Genomic DNA, 17,493 nt, shown 5'->3' on the forward strand with positions numbered 1-17,493 from the left:
TCAGCCTAAAAGAGCTCGAAATTGGTTATTTTCTTTATACAGCATAGATTGCTTGATTACCGAGTAGTAACGAAAATCTCTGTAGAGATGATTTCACTTACTACTTTACCACTTGTGCGATTTGGTACACTTTCCGAATTGTTCATCAAGTACGCGAGACCAATTCTCGTTAACAATTTCATGGGTGTCAGAAGACAAGTCATCCCTCCCTTCTACAAAAATGCCAGAGGGGCCAACTTCCTTCATCAGGATTAGAATCCAGGCGATTGGTATCCAAGTCATGGTAATGATCCGCTTGAACGCAAAGGCGTAAAGATTGGTAGTATCTTGAAAAGCAAAAAATGTATTTCTTAAAGATGTGTCTACAATATGTACCAACATAGGATTAAATGGAGGAAGTGGAAAATGTAATAAATACAACCTTTTTTTTTTAATCGGCAAAATATTATTAGCCAACAAGCCCGTGTAAGATGCACTAATAAGCTTCGGTGGAAAAAAAACAAAAACAAGGGGAAATCGGTTGCCACAATAACACTGGCTCGAACGAAAACCCCCTTAAAAACCACCCCAGAACAAATAAACCAAACTGCTAGGCCTTAATAAGAAAAAAACCCAGCATCATGTGCAATTAGATTGATGCCACACGAAAACAACAACAGCATAAGGCAAGAAAATCACAGGCGCACACCACCACAGAGGAGAAAAACAGCAGCACTCCATAGAAAAAAAACAGCATCCTTAAACAAAGCGAAGAGTGCTAAAACTAGAAGAAAACAACTGCAAACCATGACTGCCAGCAGGACCAGCAGACACTACTGGCAGCATCTAACACAGAAAAACAATACCCCCTGCAAGCCACATCTGAACCAAAAGAATGCTTCTGCATACATGCCAAAACACCAAGCAAAATCAGCCATTCAGCAGCAATTCAAAGACCACACAGAGACAACAAAAAACGAACCCCTGCACACCAGAAACCAGATGACAGCAGGCTGATTGCAGACCCCAAATCAACGCAGTAAACAATCCTTCGGGCACCAACACCATTCATAAAACATACACGCCAGAGTACTACCACGGCTCAACAACCACCGCCAAGTCAACACCTTGACCTTCTCAACTAGATCCTCCCAATTAGTATTCTCATTATTAAAAATGATTCCATTTCTCGCATTCCAAATCACCCAAATAACCACTTGCCAAATCATGCACGAACCCTTTCTCCATTTTTTATTAAAATGCCCCCCACCCAACACTCCCAATGGACAAACAAGTTCGGAGGCATTACAAAGTTCAAATCTAGCCACATCATAATATTTGACCAAACTATCGTAGCCATATCACAATGAAGGAAAGATGTTCCAAAGATTCCGGAACCGTCGTACACCAAACACAATTTGAACCTATATCCGGAGGTAAGCAATTTCTTTTCAACAAATTAACCCTAGTTGGAATTCGATCAAGAAGCGCCTTCCACACAAAAGCTATCACCTTTGAAGGGGCGCCGGACTTCCAAATTTTGCTGAAAACTCTCCTTTCACCATCCGGCCGTAACACCTCCCCTAACCCTCTCCCTTCCAACTTAACATACAAGGACTTCACCGAGAATGTCTCACTGTCCTCCAACTTCCACCTCCAAATGTCATCATTAGGATTCCACACAAAGTCATTCAAATCGCGTAATAATTCCCTAAGAAGGTTATTTTCCCACAAAAACAATACACGCCTCCAGCTAAAGGCCCACCTCTCTCCACTTGCATTGGAGTTCCATATGTCTTGAACCGTCACCTCTTGATTGATAGCAATAGAGAAGAGTCTTGGGTATTTAAACATAAACGCCACCTCGCCTTTCCACGGATCTCTCCAAAAGCTAGTCAAGGCCCCATTACCCACTTTCCTCACCACCTCCATATTAAACCAATTCCCTTCCTCACACTTCGCAATCGACACCAAGTCTTTCCACCACCTAGAAACATTACTTGGCCACCCATCAACCCCTCCACCCATTAAATCACACACCTTATGCCCATATCTTTCAACCAGAACATCCCTCCAAAGGGTATTATCACCTTGAAGCAACCTCCACCTCCACTTAGCAAGTAGGCATAAATTAACCAACCTCACATCTCTAACCCCAAGACCTCCATACTCCTTTGGTTGACAAACTACCTTCCAACTCACCCAATTTATTTTCATACCACCCTCCGAACCCCCCAAAGAAAATCTCTTTGGATTCGAACAATCTTCTTCATCACACTAACCGGCATCTTGAAAAAAGATAAATAGAAAATAGGAATAGCTTTCAGCACAGAGTTTAGGAGAACAATTCTACCTCCAAGACTTAAGTACTTATTCCCCCAAGAGGATAATTTATTAGAGAATTGCTCTAATAAAGGTTCCCACATACAAACTCTTCCCGGATTTCCACCAACCGGCAACCCCAAATATTTGAAGGGGAAGGAACCTTGGCTACAATTTTGGAAGTTACACGCCATATCCATAAAATCGGGCTCCACGTTTATTCCTAACAAACAACTTTTGTAAAAATTAACTTTCAAACCGGACACCATTTCAAAACCTCTAAGCAAAACCTTCATAGTCCACAAGTTCTCCACCGTAGCTTTCCCCACACAAATAGTATCATCGGCATATTGAAGATGAGAAAAAACTTTCCCCTCTTCCTTCAACGAAAAACCCTCAAACAAGCCTACCCTCTCCGCATTCCTCATTAACCCACTAAAACCCTCTGCCACCAAGAGAAAGAGGAACGGAGCTAAAGGGTCTCCTTGTTTAAGACCTAGATGAATATTTATCTCTTCCATCGGACACCCATTGACAAGAATGGACATACTTCCACCACACACACAAGCCTTCATCCAAGCTATCCATTTTGGATCCATCCCCACTCTCACCATCATATAGACCAAAAAACCCCAATCAACATAATCATAAGCCTTTTCAAAGTCAACCTTAAGGATCAAACAATCCGGCTTAGATTTTTTAGCAAAGTCCACAATTTCATTCATCACCAAAACCTCATCCCCCAAACACCTCCCTTTAAGGAAAGTCGAATGATTTGGTGATATAATACGATTCAACACCCTTCCCAATCTCCTAGCTAAAACCTTAGCCAAAAGTTTGTAAAGACACCCTAAAAGAGAGATAGGCCTATAATCTTTCAACTCCATAGGTGTTGAAAGACTTTTCTTAAGTTTATTTGTAAAGGTCATTTCATATAACTATCTATACGTGAGTATAGTATAGGATCGTCTCCACAGGGATGTGTGTTTATCTTAAGTATTTCCACAATATCTGTCATGTTAAGGTTCTCAATATAATTTGTTTGTTTGTATGAAACTAATTTAATTAAATGACATAACATAAAATGATAAGAGATTAGAGCCATTACACTTGAGGTCAGAGACATCAACCAAGCATAACAACTGTAATTTCTCGATCAATTAACAGGTTCTAGTATATTTAACAATATTATCATAATCATTTCTACAATATCCTTCGTGTCCAAAGTGATATCATTAATTCTAAGTTATCGTTTTAAACATCGATTTCCCAAACACTTAAAAGATAACAAAGTCGATCGGATAACTTAAACGACGATTTCTCCATCGATTAAATGCCCGAAAGCATTAAGTTCTTGATTTAATGTGATTATCAAAGATTAGTCAAGCTTGTCAAGAGTGATAATTTAAGATAGATTATTATTCCAGTTCTAGATTCAAGAGTTCGTGTCCAAATCATCTTAAATCTTATTGAAAATATTAAAGACGGGAATAATAACAATATTGAATAAATAAACTAGAACCATATATTAACAATCAAGAAATTACATAATAGCTAGGTTGAATACCTTAGAACCACAAGGTTTAGAAGCAGCTGCATATGTCTATGACAGCCTTACAAAGGATGGAAGAATATGAAGGTTGCATGGCAAGACTCATGATGTCTCAATGAATCAAGCAATAAACCTATTTCTAACTACCTTGTTTTATGTTTCTCTCTTAGAATGGAACTAACTCCTTTCTTACAAAACGTAAAACTATCTAAGAATATGAAAGTATTGAGTACAAGATTGAATGAATTGGAAGAGAGGAGAGCATTGTATTTATAGGGCAGGAAATTTTGCTATTAGCGCCAGTTTCGCTAATAGCGAAATTAATTGGTGACGTGCCCGGCAAGATCTTATGAGTGGCATGATTTACGGAGTGGGCATTATCTTCTGAGTGGCGAAAACAGTATCTGACCTAACAAATTTCGCCAATAGCGTCCATGTCGCTGATAGCGACTTTCTTCAAGGTTTGGCTTCTGACTTCGTGATGACTTCGCTAATAGCGTAACTCTCTAGAGTTATTTCGCTATTAGCGCCAGTTTCGCCAATAGCGACCTTCTTTTGCATTTTTGCCACTTCCTGCTTCTTGCTTGCATTTCCCTGCACAAACTTGAGTAGAGTGAAGTATGTAAAGCATAAATGGAGAATTTACAAATATTAAATGCTTTTCCTTGAATAACTTGCATAACAAGTTACAAAAATACTTCTTTTGACACATGAATTTAATCACTTTTGAGCACTTATCAATAGGCGACTTGATTTTCGGAATTAAAGCCACAAAATACGCCAACATAGCCTTTGGAATTCTCTCATTCCCATGGAATTGATCAAACATGATTCTCACCTCGTTCTTTATCATGTACCAAAACATTTTCACAAAAGCAAAATAAAAACCATCCGGGCCCCGACTTTTATCAACATCACACTCCGCCAACACACCTTCAATTTCCTCCATAGAGAACGGAGCCTCCAAACTCAGCTTATCCTCCAAACACAACCTATCAAAAGGAACCCCATCAAGCTTAGGTCGTTCCCACTCCAATGCCGCGACCTGATTAGAAAAGTACTCCACCACCGCACTCCTAATTTGTAACGGATACTGCGCCCATTCCTCCCCTAACTTCACCGCCTTAATTGAATTCCTATTATTCCTTAATATCACACATTTATGAAAATACTTAGAATTAACATCCCCATCTTTAAGCCATCTAGATCTCGCTCTTTGCACCAAATTAGAATCCTTCGCCTTAAGGAGTTTCCACAAATCACCAAACAGATTTTTCCGACAAAGAATTTCCTCAGCACATAAACCCATATCTTCCCCTTTAACATCTAAAAGACGAATCTTTTCCACCATCTTATCAATTTTAGCTTCCATGTCCCCATACTCACCTTTGTGCCATTCCTTGATCTTCATTTTCAAACCCTTAAGCTTTTCTTTCAACACAAAACCCATCCATCCCTCACTAGGGAAGCCTCTCCACGCCTCCTCCACCACCCCTTTAAAACTCCGATTATCCAACCAATAGTCATTAAACCGAAAAGGCCTAGGCCCCCAATCCCATCCCCCTTCTTTCAAAACAAGCGGACAATGATCGGATACATCTCTAGGAAGCACCCAAAGAGAAGAATCTCCCCACAAAGACACTCATTCCTCCGAAACAAGCACCCTATCGATACGGCTCATAGAACGACCATTAGGATTATACCACATATACCTCCTTCCCAACTCATTCAAATCCTCCATCTCCACATCCCTCACAAAATTATTATAACCAACCATTTTTTCCCTTTGTCTAGACGAAGCCTCACCATTCACCCCCCTTCTTTCTTCACCACTCCCTACCGTATTAAAATCCCCTAAGATACAACAAGCCCCATCACCCAAACTCCTTCTCAACTCAAGAAGCCTCTCCCACAATCTTCTTTTAGCCGATAAGTCGCATTTGGAATACACATTAATTATAAAGCAACGATGATTTAACACCCCCCAATCCAAGCACACACCAACATAACCGTCCCCAATAAAAGAGAAATTGAAACTTGCACTTGACTTCCGCCAAATAGAAAGAATACCTCCACTATTTCCGACTGAGGGAAGAAAAGCCCAATCACGGTCCTCCCCTCCCCAAACAGCATGACAAGTGTTTTGATAAATCACCTCCATTTTCGTTTCTTGGATCGCCAAGAACTGCACCTTTTGAAGACGAACCAACTCTTTAATATTGTTTTTCTTGATCGCCCCTCCCAAAACTCTAATGTTGAAAGTTGTGATAATCATTGATCACCCTCTAATGTCTCCATTATTACTTTCTTCTTAGCATCAATAACTTCTATTCCCTCCAATCTATCGGAATTTTCTACTGCTGGTGTAGTGAAAGAAATGCCAAGGTCATTTTAACGTCCAAATAAAAACCCGGCTTCTACCTTCTTTATTGGATCCACAATCCGCGTCGAAATAGGGGTATCCGGAACTTAGGTACCTTACTCATCAAGAATCAAATGTAGGCCCGAAGGAGGGGATGCCATCACAATAGGCCCCCCCATCCCCATTCAAAGAATTCATTGCCAACCCATCATCTTCCACATTACAGTTACTAGAGACCGTTCCACTTGAAGTAGAGGTGTCACGCTGCTTAGGAGTTCTCTTACCTCTACCTTTAGCCAATTCCACCAAATGCACCAAATTAGAAGTTACCAAAGGTAAAGGTTTCACACCTCCACATGCTTTTTTCTTATGCCTCCGCTTAACCTTCTGAATCGCCTTCTGTTCTAGGACCTCCCTTAAATCCTGAACTGAATCGCTGAAATCCGAAAGATCGGTATCTTCCAAAATAAAATGCAAGTGAGTATTTGCTTTACGTACCTCTCTATCAAAAGGAATCTCTTCACCTTCATTACATTCTTCCTCACAACAATCCCCCAAAAGAGGCCCAATAACATTAGTCTGCTTCATATGGCCATCCACACGCACTTTATCCCCCCACTGACAAGGCTGCACTTCGACCTCTTCGGACCCTACCAACTCCACGCCCCCATCAACACAGACTTCACTTGCTCCCCCACATCCTGGGACTTCTCCACCTCAAGCTCACCAAGGTTCCGTATACATCCTTCCACACTCTTCCCCACTACCGCACTCAAAGACGCCACTTGTCCCATCTTCACAGACTGCTTCTGTTGCATTGGGAGAGAAACACTCTCTTTTGCCACCTGAACATCCGCCATTTGTTCACTTGAAAAAGGATGTTTTAAAGGTGGGAAAATTTGTTGGTCCTCTAAAAAGGTCTTCTCTGCAACACCCTTATAAACACTCAGCAATAAATTTTGACATGTCAATGTTGTACGAACTAAATCCCCTAAATTTACAGAGCTAAACTTTCTAGGACTTGCGTCACTACAATCCTCCAAAAAGTCAGCCTCTTCACCACCCCCATGACCACCATGTGAGGACGCTGATGACACCTCCTCCCAGTCTTGAGCACCCTTCTTCATCACACCCATCATCAGATTAACCTCTTCTACCACCCAGATATTGAAAACAACACCCATAACCACCACCTTGAGATGTTCACTAATCATATCCATATGTGTCGTTGATACTAGAATCCGAGCAAATTCCAACCAATTGAAATCAATAGTATCGTGATCAAAATCCAAAAACTCACCAAAGAGAGCTCCTAGCAACTTGAAGCTTCTTTCCTCCCAAACATGCAAGGGTAGTCCCGAGACTCTCATCCATACACGCCTATTTCTAACCACCATCTGCGGAGCCCACGGAAATACCTCCTTGAACAATCCCCGCCACCACTGATCATGCTTCCGTTCTGCTTCAACCACCTTAGAAGGATTGTCAATGTGAATCAACACCTTGTTCTCACCAAAGGATCTGACAACAATATCAGAAAAACCACCTAAGACCAAGCAGTTTTGTACATCTACAGCCCCCTTTTGAACGCCAAGACCACCACGAAACAGTGTTCAAGATGATTCAAACGGTCTTCCGATGGAAGTAAATCTAGCTTCCGGTACTCCGCCGCCGGAACCTGTTGCCTCACAGAGTTATGAACCCCCTTATAAGAAGGCCACAACATAGCATCAACCATCTCCTTCCCTTGCACTGCACCTCCTAGACGCACACCGACAACCTCTTTCCCTCTCGGTGCTCCTCCAAACGTATCACCGACCACCTTCTTCTCTCGCTCCACCTCCTGCACCTTCTTGAATTCGCGACCGAACCGGGCCATATTCACCTTCAATCTGGAATCTCCCAGCCAAACATCCTGCAACTTCCTCCCCACGCCTCCACGCCGGCCACCTTCTGAAACTTCACGAACCCAAATCTTCTCCCTCTCCGATCACGCTTCAAAGGAACGTAGATCTTACCCACCTTCCCAAACGGCATGAACACTTGATATAACTCAGAGACATAGCATTCCTCAGGGAAATCGGTGAAAAAGAAAGATGTAAAGCTCTTATCAATATTCTGGACAAATCCATTTATGTGAACAGCCGCAGAACTCCCTCTCCCATTGACCCATGTTGACCCTTTCCCATTCTTACTTTCTCTCTCTAAGTACCGCTCTATATCACTCATCGTGTTTTAAAAAATACAACTGAAGCCATAAATAACCAACTTAAGCAACATAGGGAGCTACCCATGCATTTGCAGGTGTATCAAGTTTTTGACACCATTGTGTGAGACTAGTCATTAATATCAATTTATTTTTCTATTCAAACTAGACTAATTTTTTTTTCTTAATTTTTTTTTTTGAAGATAGTTTTCTTAATTCATATGAAAGCGGAAATTTTGTCCCTAATGCAACTGATTAAATCTTTAAAATGGAAAGATCAAACTAAAAACCCCAAACAAACGTTTTGTGGGACGAAATCCACAATATTTTTCCCTAATAAAATTTTATTTTGTAGATTCTAGTGAAACATGAAGTGACGAGGAAAGTTGAAGAATGGTAGTGAAATCACTATCAACCACAAATCCAATCCAAAAACACAAAAGTATTTCACCAAAAATAAGACACTTTACTTCGAAACACACTACGAGTTTTCTTTACTCTTACTTCATATAATTATTTTAAAATGATAGAAATTTAAAAAGTTTTATTTTTTGGTCAAGTAACTTAGTGGGGTATCCGAGATTGAAACCCCAAACGCTACATATATCATGCAATTTATTTTTGTTAAATTTGGAGAATTTAAAACGACACCAAAAAGCTAGGAATTTGAATTTTTTTCCGTATAACATGATTCTCAAATAATTTTTAGAATTTTTAAATTTAGCAAGTTAGTCCATATTTTTTTTCAAATTTATTGAATTGACCCTATAAATTTAAAAAAGTGCAAATCAAACCCTAAAACTTTTAAAAAATACATACAATCCCCATATTTTTTTATAAATTGCAATTGGTCCCTTAAATTTCACCTAAACTTTTAAAATTTATAAAAGTAGCCTAAAACTATTAACAATGAAAATCTCATTGGTTCTAATTTATAAAAGTAGCCTTAAATTGCAATGAAAATCTCATCGGTGCAAGAGAGGATGAGAGAGACGACGAAAAAGGGTCGGAATCGGAGCTTACCGGTGGATCCGAACGTCCCTCGATGGGTTTGTCAGAACTGCCGCAATCCACTTTGCATCGTTGGCGTCGATTCTTACGCCGAAAAGTACTTCAACGATCCTTCTCGTTCTGGTTAGTTTCTTATTACTCTCTTTGGATTTTCTTAATTAACGTTCCTCTGCAATTCGCTGATTCTTTCTTTGAATTTGGAGCAGTTTTATTGCAGCTATTATTCTTGTTTGTTTATTCAATTTTTGTATCAAAAATGAATTTTATGGTTTTTGTGTTGAGTGAATTAAGGCTCTGTTTGCGGGTTTGGAGGGGAGTAGAGGGAAATATAGAGAAATCTTCCACATTTTTTTAGAGAGTTCTTTTGTAGAGAATTATAAATGAATGTTTATCATTAATACATTCTTAATGTTGAGAGTATTATAACAACATAGATTGGATTTGAAGAATTTATTTAAAACTTAAAAATTCGTCAACTTTTTGTGTTCCCCTATTTTTGGGGGATTTTGTATTATGAAGGAAAACAAACCCCCTTATTCAAGTTGGGGGACTATCCTATCTTCCATTTCCCTTTCCTCCTTTCCTTTTACCTAAAGTCCTCCCCTCTGAACTTGCAAACAGAGCCGAAGTGTGCAAGGATCATCAATTCATGGTGACAACTGTGTGTACTGATTACAATTAGAACTAGAATGGATTGTGTTGTGTTTTTTAGTATGAATGGATTTTGTTGTTTTTTGTTGATTTAGTAGACAGATGGTGTTTTTTTTAATGTGAATTTTGTGGCATTTTATTGCAACGATTGCAAATGAGAATAATTGCGATGATTTATTCATGACGAAGAGGTAAATAATGGCGACTGTGTTTGCTGAGTAGTGATTACAACTTGAATAGATATTGTTATTGTTGATTCACTATCGGTGTTGCTTCAATTGTACGGTTCACCGGTTCTGTGTGAATATTTGTCGTTGGTTAGGCTTATTCTCTGTTTGCAATTTTTAACCTTTTTTGTTGGTGTGCCGTTGTTAATTTTGATTTTGAATAGTATTAACAGAATGGTTTTATTTTTGCGAAATGAAGATTATTGATGCATTCATCTTGTGATTATTTTAATTATTTGAACAGAGTTAGTGTGATGATATAGAATGGTGATTTAATAAATGTGTGTAGGGATGCAAGGGTCATCCATTCATGGTGCTAGCAGTGTGATGAGCACAACTAAAATGGACAACTCATATGTTGTGTTGCCAAAGCAAAGACCTCAGGCTCAAGGAGTTCCTCCTCGGCCTCGTGGTGATACATCCCATCCTGGAAAGACAATGGAAGAGTCTTTTGTGGTAGTGTACAAGTCGGAATCTGCGTCTGATGGAGGCGGGGGAAACTCATTGTCTCCGGGGGTTGATCATGGTGGTCATTTGCCACCTCATAACTCTGGATTCAATTCAACTATTACTGTCCTGACTCGAGCATTTGAGATTGCCACTACACAGACACAGGTGCGCGTACTGAATTCTGCATATTTGCTTCAACTTAAATTGGAAATATACTAGTTTATACATGGCAGCATCTTGAGCAAACGTTTGGAAAAATTTTGATTATTTATTAATATATCAATATTTGGAGTGTGTTAGATCATAGTTTGAATGTTTTATGTATATGGTTTCAGGTTGAACAGCCTTTATGCCTTGACTGCATGCGAGTTTTGTCTGATAAGCTTGATAAAGAGGTTGAAGATGTAAATAGGGACATTGAAGCATATGAAGCCTGTCTTAAACGCTTGGAGGGGGAGGCTAAAGATGTCCTCAGCGAGGCTGATTTTCTTAAGGAGAAATTGAAGGTGCTCATCAGGTTTACTATCTACAATGTGTATATTACATAACTGTTACTTTAGGATTGAAGATCAAACCATTGGTTGTATTCATAACCTCTGTTTGCTTTGTTTGAATTTATGGCCGGTATGTGTTTTCTTGCTATATTGGTTTGTTCTGAATGTTGTATTTGAAAACACATTCCATGTTGGAAGCATTTTACCTCATAACTCTGGAGAACGGTTTAACATCACACCATAAATAATCTGTTGTGAAATGTTGTATAGAATAAATAATTACATGATTTTTGCAACAATAAATACATACCAGACCAAATTCACTCGGATACATTTTTGTGTTATTGAGTTTTGTCAAAGCTTCAAAACCTTTCAAGAGCCATGACATATTTGATTTGGAAGTTGCACTCTCTCATGGTGTTGTTGTTTCAAGATTCAGCGTGACATCTAAACTACCGTCACATTTTAATTTGTCTTCTTGTATAATTCCAAAAGATGATTCCTATGTAGGAAATATATATGTAATATTATGTATACCTGACAGCCAGAAAGTAATTTTTCCTCTTTCCATAACTATTAAAAATTGATGCTACCCTTTTCAATCTTGAAGTTTTAATTTGTGTTAGCAACAGGCACCCAATTGGAGATGTGTATGTTTGATGAAAGAGTGATGTGCCCAGAACTGTGTTAGCTCTGTTGGTTAGGTCTTGTTAGCAAAAGTCGAGTTAGTTAGCCCTCTAACTTTGGTAGCTGGATATAAATAGAGGTAGAGAATGTAAATGGGTTCAGTTAGTTGGTTATTTATTAGTTTCTTTTGGAGGGAGACACACCCTTTGGTATAGATTTATAGAGGGATATTCAATTTCATTCCCATGTTCTCTTTCTGATATTCGCTAGTTTATGGTCCAGTTCTATCAAAATGGGTTACACCTGCTTTGAATTTTAAAGTTATGGCTATCATTGTTTGTTTGGAGATTTGGAGTTTTTTTAAATAAGAAATCAGAAATGACTGTATTCTAATTTTTGAAAACACTGGTCTGATTAACATCATTTTGTTAAGTGTGCCATTATGTTTTCTTTGAAAGCCTAATTAATTATTTACTACTTAAAATGATATTCAAGATTGAAGAAGAAGAAAGAAGACTAGAAGCGGCAATTGAAGAAACAGAGAGACAGAATGCTGAAGTAAATGCTGAACTGAAGGAACTTGAGTTAAAATCTAGCCGCTTCAAAGAATTGGAGGAGCGGTATATTTTCACTGTACCTTTGTCCTTAACAATATTATATTTTCAAATAAAACAATGCCATAGTTCAAGATACTGAAAAATCTCTAACCTCACCCCTCAACCCCCAAAATAAACTTTCTGTGAATATTTTTTCTTTTATTCTTTAGTGCGTATGGATGCTTGATGTCAATCATTAATTTTACATGTCTGAATGTGTAGCAGGTATTGGCATGAGTTCAATAATTTTCAGTTTCAATTGATTTCACATCAGGTTTGTAAGTTTTTTATTTATTTATGTTTTACCTTTCATTTTATTGAGTCTTTAGATGATTTTGTATGAAAAAATTGAAGCAACTTGCATAAGAACATCTGTGTCCTGTCTGTTTTTTGGAATAATCATGAAACTTCTAAGTCTGAGCATTGTGCAAAAATATTTCAATCAACAGGAGGAGAGAGATGCAATTTTGGCCAAGATTGAAGTTTCACAAGCACATTTAGAATTGTTGAAGAGAACAAACGTGCTCAATGATGCCTTTCCCATTTCTCATGATGGAGAGTTTGGTACAATTAACAATTTTCGGCTTGGAAGACTCCCCAAAATTCCAGTAAGATGCGTCACATGTTGTTTTATGGTTTTTAGCTGTGTTAATATGTTGTTAAGCTCAATATGTATGATTTGATTTCATCATTGGAAGCTTATTCATTTACAATAATTGATGAGCTACCTACCCGCATATGCGAAAATGTTGTTTAAAATAGTTGATTAGCTATCATAGTAGTCAATCCCAGATTGCGGCGCGTAACGGCCGACCCCAAAAGGGGTTTTGCAGGATAGCGTATAGTGGGATGACTGCTATTTAATCAATATTTTTTTGGACAAATAACATGAATCAAAACACTCAAATCCCATGAAACATTCATAAATCAAAACACTCCAACATTCACAAGTCTTAATCAAAACATTACATTCAAATCCAAATTCCAACAAAAGACAAATATAAGGACGGAGAGAGAAGCAAATGGCAAAGAAACAAAGACAATAAAAGGAAGAAAGAAAAAAAGAAAATTAAAGAACAGAACAGAGGAACCCGAACCATAAATGAAAAGACAGAGGAACAAAGAAAAAAAGAGAACAGAGGAAAAGAAAAATCGTAAAACAAAAAAGTAATGAAGAACAGAGGGACTAAAAAGAGAACAATGAACAGAGGAAGATAGATGGAACCCAAACAGAGGAAGATAGATGGAAGCCAAACAGTGGAAGATAGATGGAAGCAGATCGTGTGAGAAGGAAGTGAAACCCAGATCGTGTTTTCACTTCTGATCATGTGTTTTGTGGCGTGAAAAGAAAGAGTTAAGAAAATTTTAGGGTTTATACAAAATCCCCAAAATACCCTCAAAATGGTTTTAAAGTTAGGGTCAATTTGGGAATTTACTTGCTAAAATTCAATAGTGGATCAGATTCCGCTACTGCTCTAGCAGCTATAGTGGCTGCTATCTTGAAACGCACCGCTACGCTATGCCGCTATAGCTATTGACTACTCTGTGAGCTACTAGCATATGCGAAGATGTTGTTTATAAGGTTGCTAATTCGAGTCACTTTCTTTGTAATAATTTCATTAATAACTCCGTTTCTTGCTTACTGTCAGTTTTCATGTCTAAGTACACTTCTTTGTTTACAAAAATATTTAGGTGCGTAAATTAAACTTATTTATATAAATGTATATGGATAACTAACTGATCACATGTTCAACTTCATGGTGTGTGCCATGTTTTGCTATTTCCTTCATAAAATAAATTGTAGTGTAGCTGCGTTTGTCCTTCTCTCATTTGATGTGGTTATAATTTTTTATCCTGAGGAATTTTCTCCTCTTTTGTTCTTAATCTTGAGTCCTTTTTCTTTCTAGTTTAAGATTTACTGTTTTGATATGATGTATACTATTCTTGATTTTTAAAACATTTAGGTAGAATGGGATGAGATAAATGCTGCCTGGGGCCAAGCTTGCCTTCTTCTGCATACAATGTGCCAGTATTTCCGACCGAAGTTTCAGTATCCTTTTTTCATTAAGTATATCAGATTAGTAGTTAGTACTGTTAATATGATAGAATTTCTCTTATGTTTCAATGTAATAAAATAATCATGAATAAATGAAACTTGTTCAAAACAGAATTTTACATCCGACGGTGGGCATGCTAAGTGCTTGAGATACCATGTTATAGTGATAGAAATCATCTGCTAATTAAGTTGATTTTTGTTTTTTTGAGGGAAGTTAATTTTTTCTTATATTTTTGCAAGTGATACGTACATGAAAAAATCGTAATAATGAATGATTTTAAGAAGACAGAGGTCATTGTCTTCATGGTTCATAGGCAAAATATTTGTTAAAATCTTGCATGGTAGTTAAGCCAAAGTTTATTAAGTGTTGTCACTTGTGTTGAATTGCACTACATGAACATTTAAGTCTAATTCAAATTTATTATTTTCTAGACAGTATATAATATGGTGGCAGATGAACTAATTTTCCAATCATAGTTAATTTGGAATTATTTTAGTTGATTTTCTTACTCTACGTTAGTACAAGATGGTATCTAGTTGAGTTGAAATTTTACATGAAGTGAAACTTACAAGATGGTATTTGCTTTTGTGTCCACATATCATTTTACATTTTACATATAATTTATTGGGAATGGCTTGAAACATGCCCTTAACTCATTACTTTTTAGATATCGAATAAAAATAATTCCAATGGGTAGCTACCCTCGAATCACAGACACCAGCAACAGTACTTATGAGCTGTAAGTGCGCCTTCTGTTTCTACTTTTGTAATTGTATTTATGATGTATTACTTTTTTTCTTAAGTATATGGCTCAAATTGAGCGAAAATCATAAATATCATGCATGGAAGAAAATCAGATGTGCTCGCTGATTTGTTTGCAGCAATTTCAATTTGTCTGCATTTTAGTTTTGTTAATTTTTTTAGTTAAACACCAGAGTAACCTTTGGAGCTGCATTCTTGTTATTTTTAAAATATTTAGGGTCGTGCCCTTCCCCTGGCTTGGGTTCTTTATGCCTGTGGTGATAAATGTTGCATTAGGGCTGTGACTTTGCCCTGGCTCGGGTTCTGTATGCCTGTGGTGATATTGTGGTTGGTGTTCTGAGTCGTAATAATATAAAATGTTGCAGAAAAAATGATACAGAGTACTTGTTGCCTTTAGGATTGTTGTTAAACTTGTGTACCATCGCCGTGCATTATTAATGGCTACGGTTTTGCAGGTTTGGTCCAGTCAACTTGTTCTGGAGCACTCGATATGACAAAGCAATGACATTGTTTTTAGCATGCCTCAAGGATTTTGCAGAATTTGCCAAGTCTAAGGATCAAGAGAACAACATACCACCAGAGAAATGTTTCAAGCTACCTTATAAGTAAGCATTGTTACATATGGTGCAAAAAAAAGTATCATTGCATATAATATATTTATTAGTTCAAAGATGCCATATTTACTAGTTCCCTCTTTTCCTCTTCCCCTAACTAAACCGTACAATTTAAAAAAAATAAAAATTCTTTTTTTTCATGAGTTCAAATATGCCCTTTTCTATCATATCAAAATAAAAGATGCCTTTTCCTTTTTGATGTTTATCATACTAGGTGGTTTTGCTAATTTATCTGTATATATACCATACTCTGTGAATCATTTATCAAACCGTTTATGTCTATGACTATCTTGTGTTAGTTTGTAGCATTGAAAATAACAAATATTTGTGCTGGTTTGTAGGATTGATAATGACAAAGTTGAAAACTATTCCATCACCCAAAGCTTTAATAAGCAGGAAAATTGGACGAAAGCACTCAAGTACACACTCTGTAATTTGAAATGGGCTCTCTATTGGTTTGTTGGAAATACAAACTTCCAACCTCTTTCAGCAATGGTATCTTCACATGCTGAAGTGCCAGCTGTAGGATCTTTGTACCCAAAGCGTGGTACTGAAGCCAAATCTGAATCCAGAAACTGAACATAACATATTCTAGGATTTAGGTAACACAGATATGTACATAGAACTATTTAGCTGTTAAAGGTTCATACAAGTTTAGTCAGATTATTGCAGTTCTTGTGAGTAGTACTTAATACCAATAGCTTATGTCCTCTTGTATTCTTTAGTTTTGAAACTTTTACTATACTCGAGTTTGTTGTCAAAATACATTACTGTTCATATATTTATTGAAATCTATATGTTATTAGATGCTTAGTATATATTCGAATAATGTCCTTTTCAAAATCCAATTTAGAGTATTCCTTGTCCCCTTTTCCCTTTTGACTAGAGGTTATAGATTTTCATGAATTGTCGAAATGTACAACATTGGCTGCCTTTGATGGAGGTATAGACATGTTTTTGTTTGAAAATATACATTCGGAAGGTATAAAAATTGTGCTTTTTCAGGAAATATATTTCAGGATGTATTATTTTTTGAACAAATCAAAATGGTATTTCAGGACGTATTAAAGATTTGTGTTGCAATTTGCGAGTTGATGAAATCAACTAGGAAAAAAGTTAGTTGTTAGATTAGTGGTTATTAGTTGTTAGTAAATTGTTGTTAGTAAATTATTATTTAGTTGTTAGTAAATTGTTGTTAGTAAATTATTATTATTAGTTGGTTGTTAGTAATTAGTTGTTAGTAAACTGTAATTAGTTGTTAGTAAACTATAAGTTATGTTAGTTTTAGGTTTCGAACCGTCGAACTCTCGGTTAGAAGTTTTGAACGTCCCTCAGCTTACCAACTGAGTTATCTGATTGGGACATTTATCTTTTTATATAATTTTAACACTATTTTTTTTTGTTAGATTTCTTTCATTTGAGGTAATATTATTTGAGGTGTGTCACATACTAAATGTGATTATCTCTTACAGCTAAAATTCAAACTTTTTTTTTTCTTGCAAATAATCTAGTGACTAGAAACTTCACCCTTTAAGTTGAATAAAATATGGAATCTGGTGTTTGAACCCTTCTTACATATAACA

General features: G+C 37.1%; 2 protein-coding genes across 4 annotated transcripts; one reads left to right on the plus strand and one right to left on the minus strand.

Moving 5' to 3' along the window:
- Positions 1–4,309: 4,309 nt before the first annotated feature.
- LOC146935802 (uncharacterized) lies at positions 4,310–6,014 on the minus strand. The gene is made up of 3 exons (XM_085749103.1): positions 5,566–6,014; positions 4,578–5,454; positions 4,310–4,447 (listed from the first exon to the last, which is right to left on the minus strand). The coding sequence occupies exons 1-3, from the start codon at positions 6,012–6,014 to the stop codon at positions 4,310–4,312; spliced, it is 1,464 nt and encodes a 487-aa protein (XP_085605229.1).
- Positions 6,015–9,341: 3,327 nt separating this feature from the next.
- Positions 9,342–16,753, plus strand: ATG6 (AUTOPHAGY 6). 3 transcript variants are annotated; one of them, XM_085750888.1, is made up of 10 exons: positions 9,342–9,555; positions 10,600–10,925; positions 11,096–11,266; positions 12,377–12,501; positions 12,700–12,751; positions 12,927–13,085; positions 14,442–14,527; positions 15,202–15,273; positions 15,752–15,901; positions 16,252–16,753. In XM_085750888.1, the coding sequence occupies exons 1-10, from the start codon at positions 9,378–9,380 to the stop codon at positions 16,487–16,489; spliced, it is 1,557 nt and encodes a 518-aa protein (XP_085607014.1). In that variant the 5' UTR covers positions 9,342–9,377; the 3' UTR covers positions 16,490–16,753. The 3 variants fall into 3 exon arrangements, with proteins under 3 accessions (XP_085607014.1, XP_085607015.1, XP_085607016.1); XM_085750889.1 differs by having other exon boundaries at positions 12,703–12,751; XM_085750890.1 differs by lacking the exon at positions 12,377–12,501 and having other exon boundaries at positions 11,096–11,277.
- Positions 16,754–17,493: the final 740 nt, after the last annotated feature.

This window comes from Medicago sativa, chromosome 3 (assembly GCF_051527215.1).
Source record: "Medicago sativa cultivar Bolivia chromosome 3, Bolivia_mono, whole genome shotgun sequence".
In the NCBI taxonomy this organism is placed as follows: domain Eukaryota; kingdom Viridiplantae; phylum Streptophyta; class Magnoliopsida; order Fabales; family Fabaceae; genus Medicago; species Medicago sativa.

Excerpts from the sequence above, each read along its gene's own strand:
- ATG6 (XM_085750888.1), top strand. The coding sequence starts at position 9,378 with ATGAAAATCTCATCGGTGCAAGAGAGGATGAGAGAGACGACGAAAAAG. Across the intron at positions 9,556-10,599 it reads CAACGATCCTTCTCGTTCTG|GGATGCAAGGGTCATCCATT; the intron begins GTTAGTTTCTTA and ends AAATGTGTGTAG. Across the intron at positions 10,926-11,095 it reads TTGCCACTACACAGACACAG|GTTGAACAGCCTTTATGCCT; the intron begins GTGCGCGTACTG and ends ATATGGTTTCAG.
- LOC146935802 (XM_085749103.1), bottom strand. The coding sequence starts at position 6,014 with ATGGAGGTGATTTATCAAAACACTTGTCATGCTGTTTGGGGAGGGGAG. Across the intron at positions 5,455-5,565 it reads TTGAATGAGTTGGGAAGGAG|AGATGTATCCGATCATTGTC; the intron begins GTATATGTGGTA and ends GGTGCTTCCTAG. Across the intron at positions 4,448-4,577 it reads CTATTGATAAGTGCTCAAAA|GGAAATGCAAGCAAGAAGCA; the intron begins GTGATTAAATTC and ends AAGTTTGTGCAG.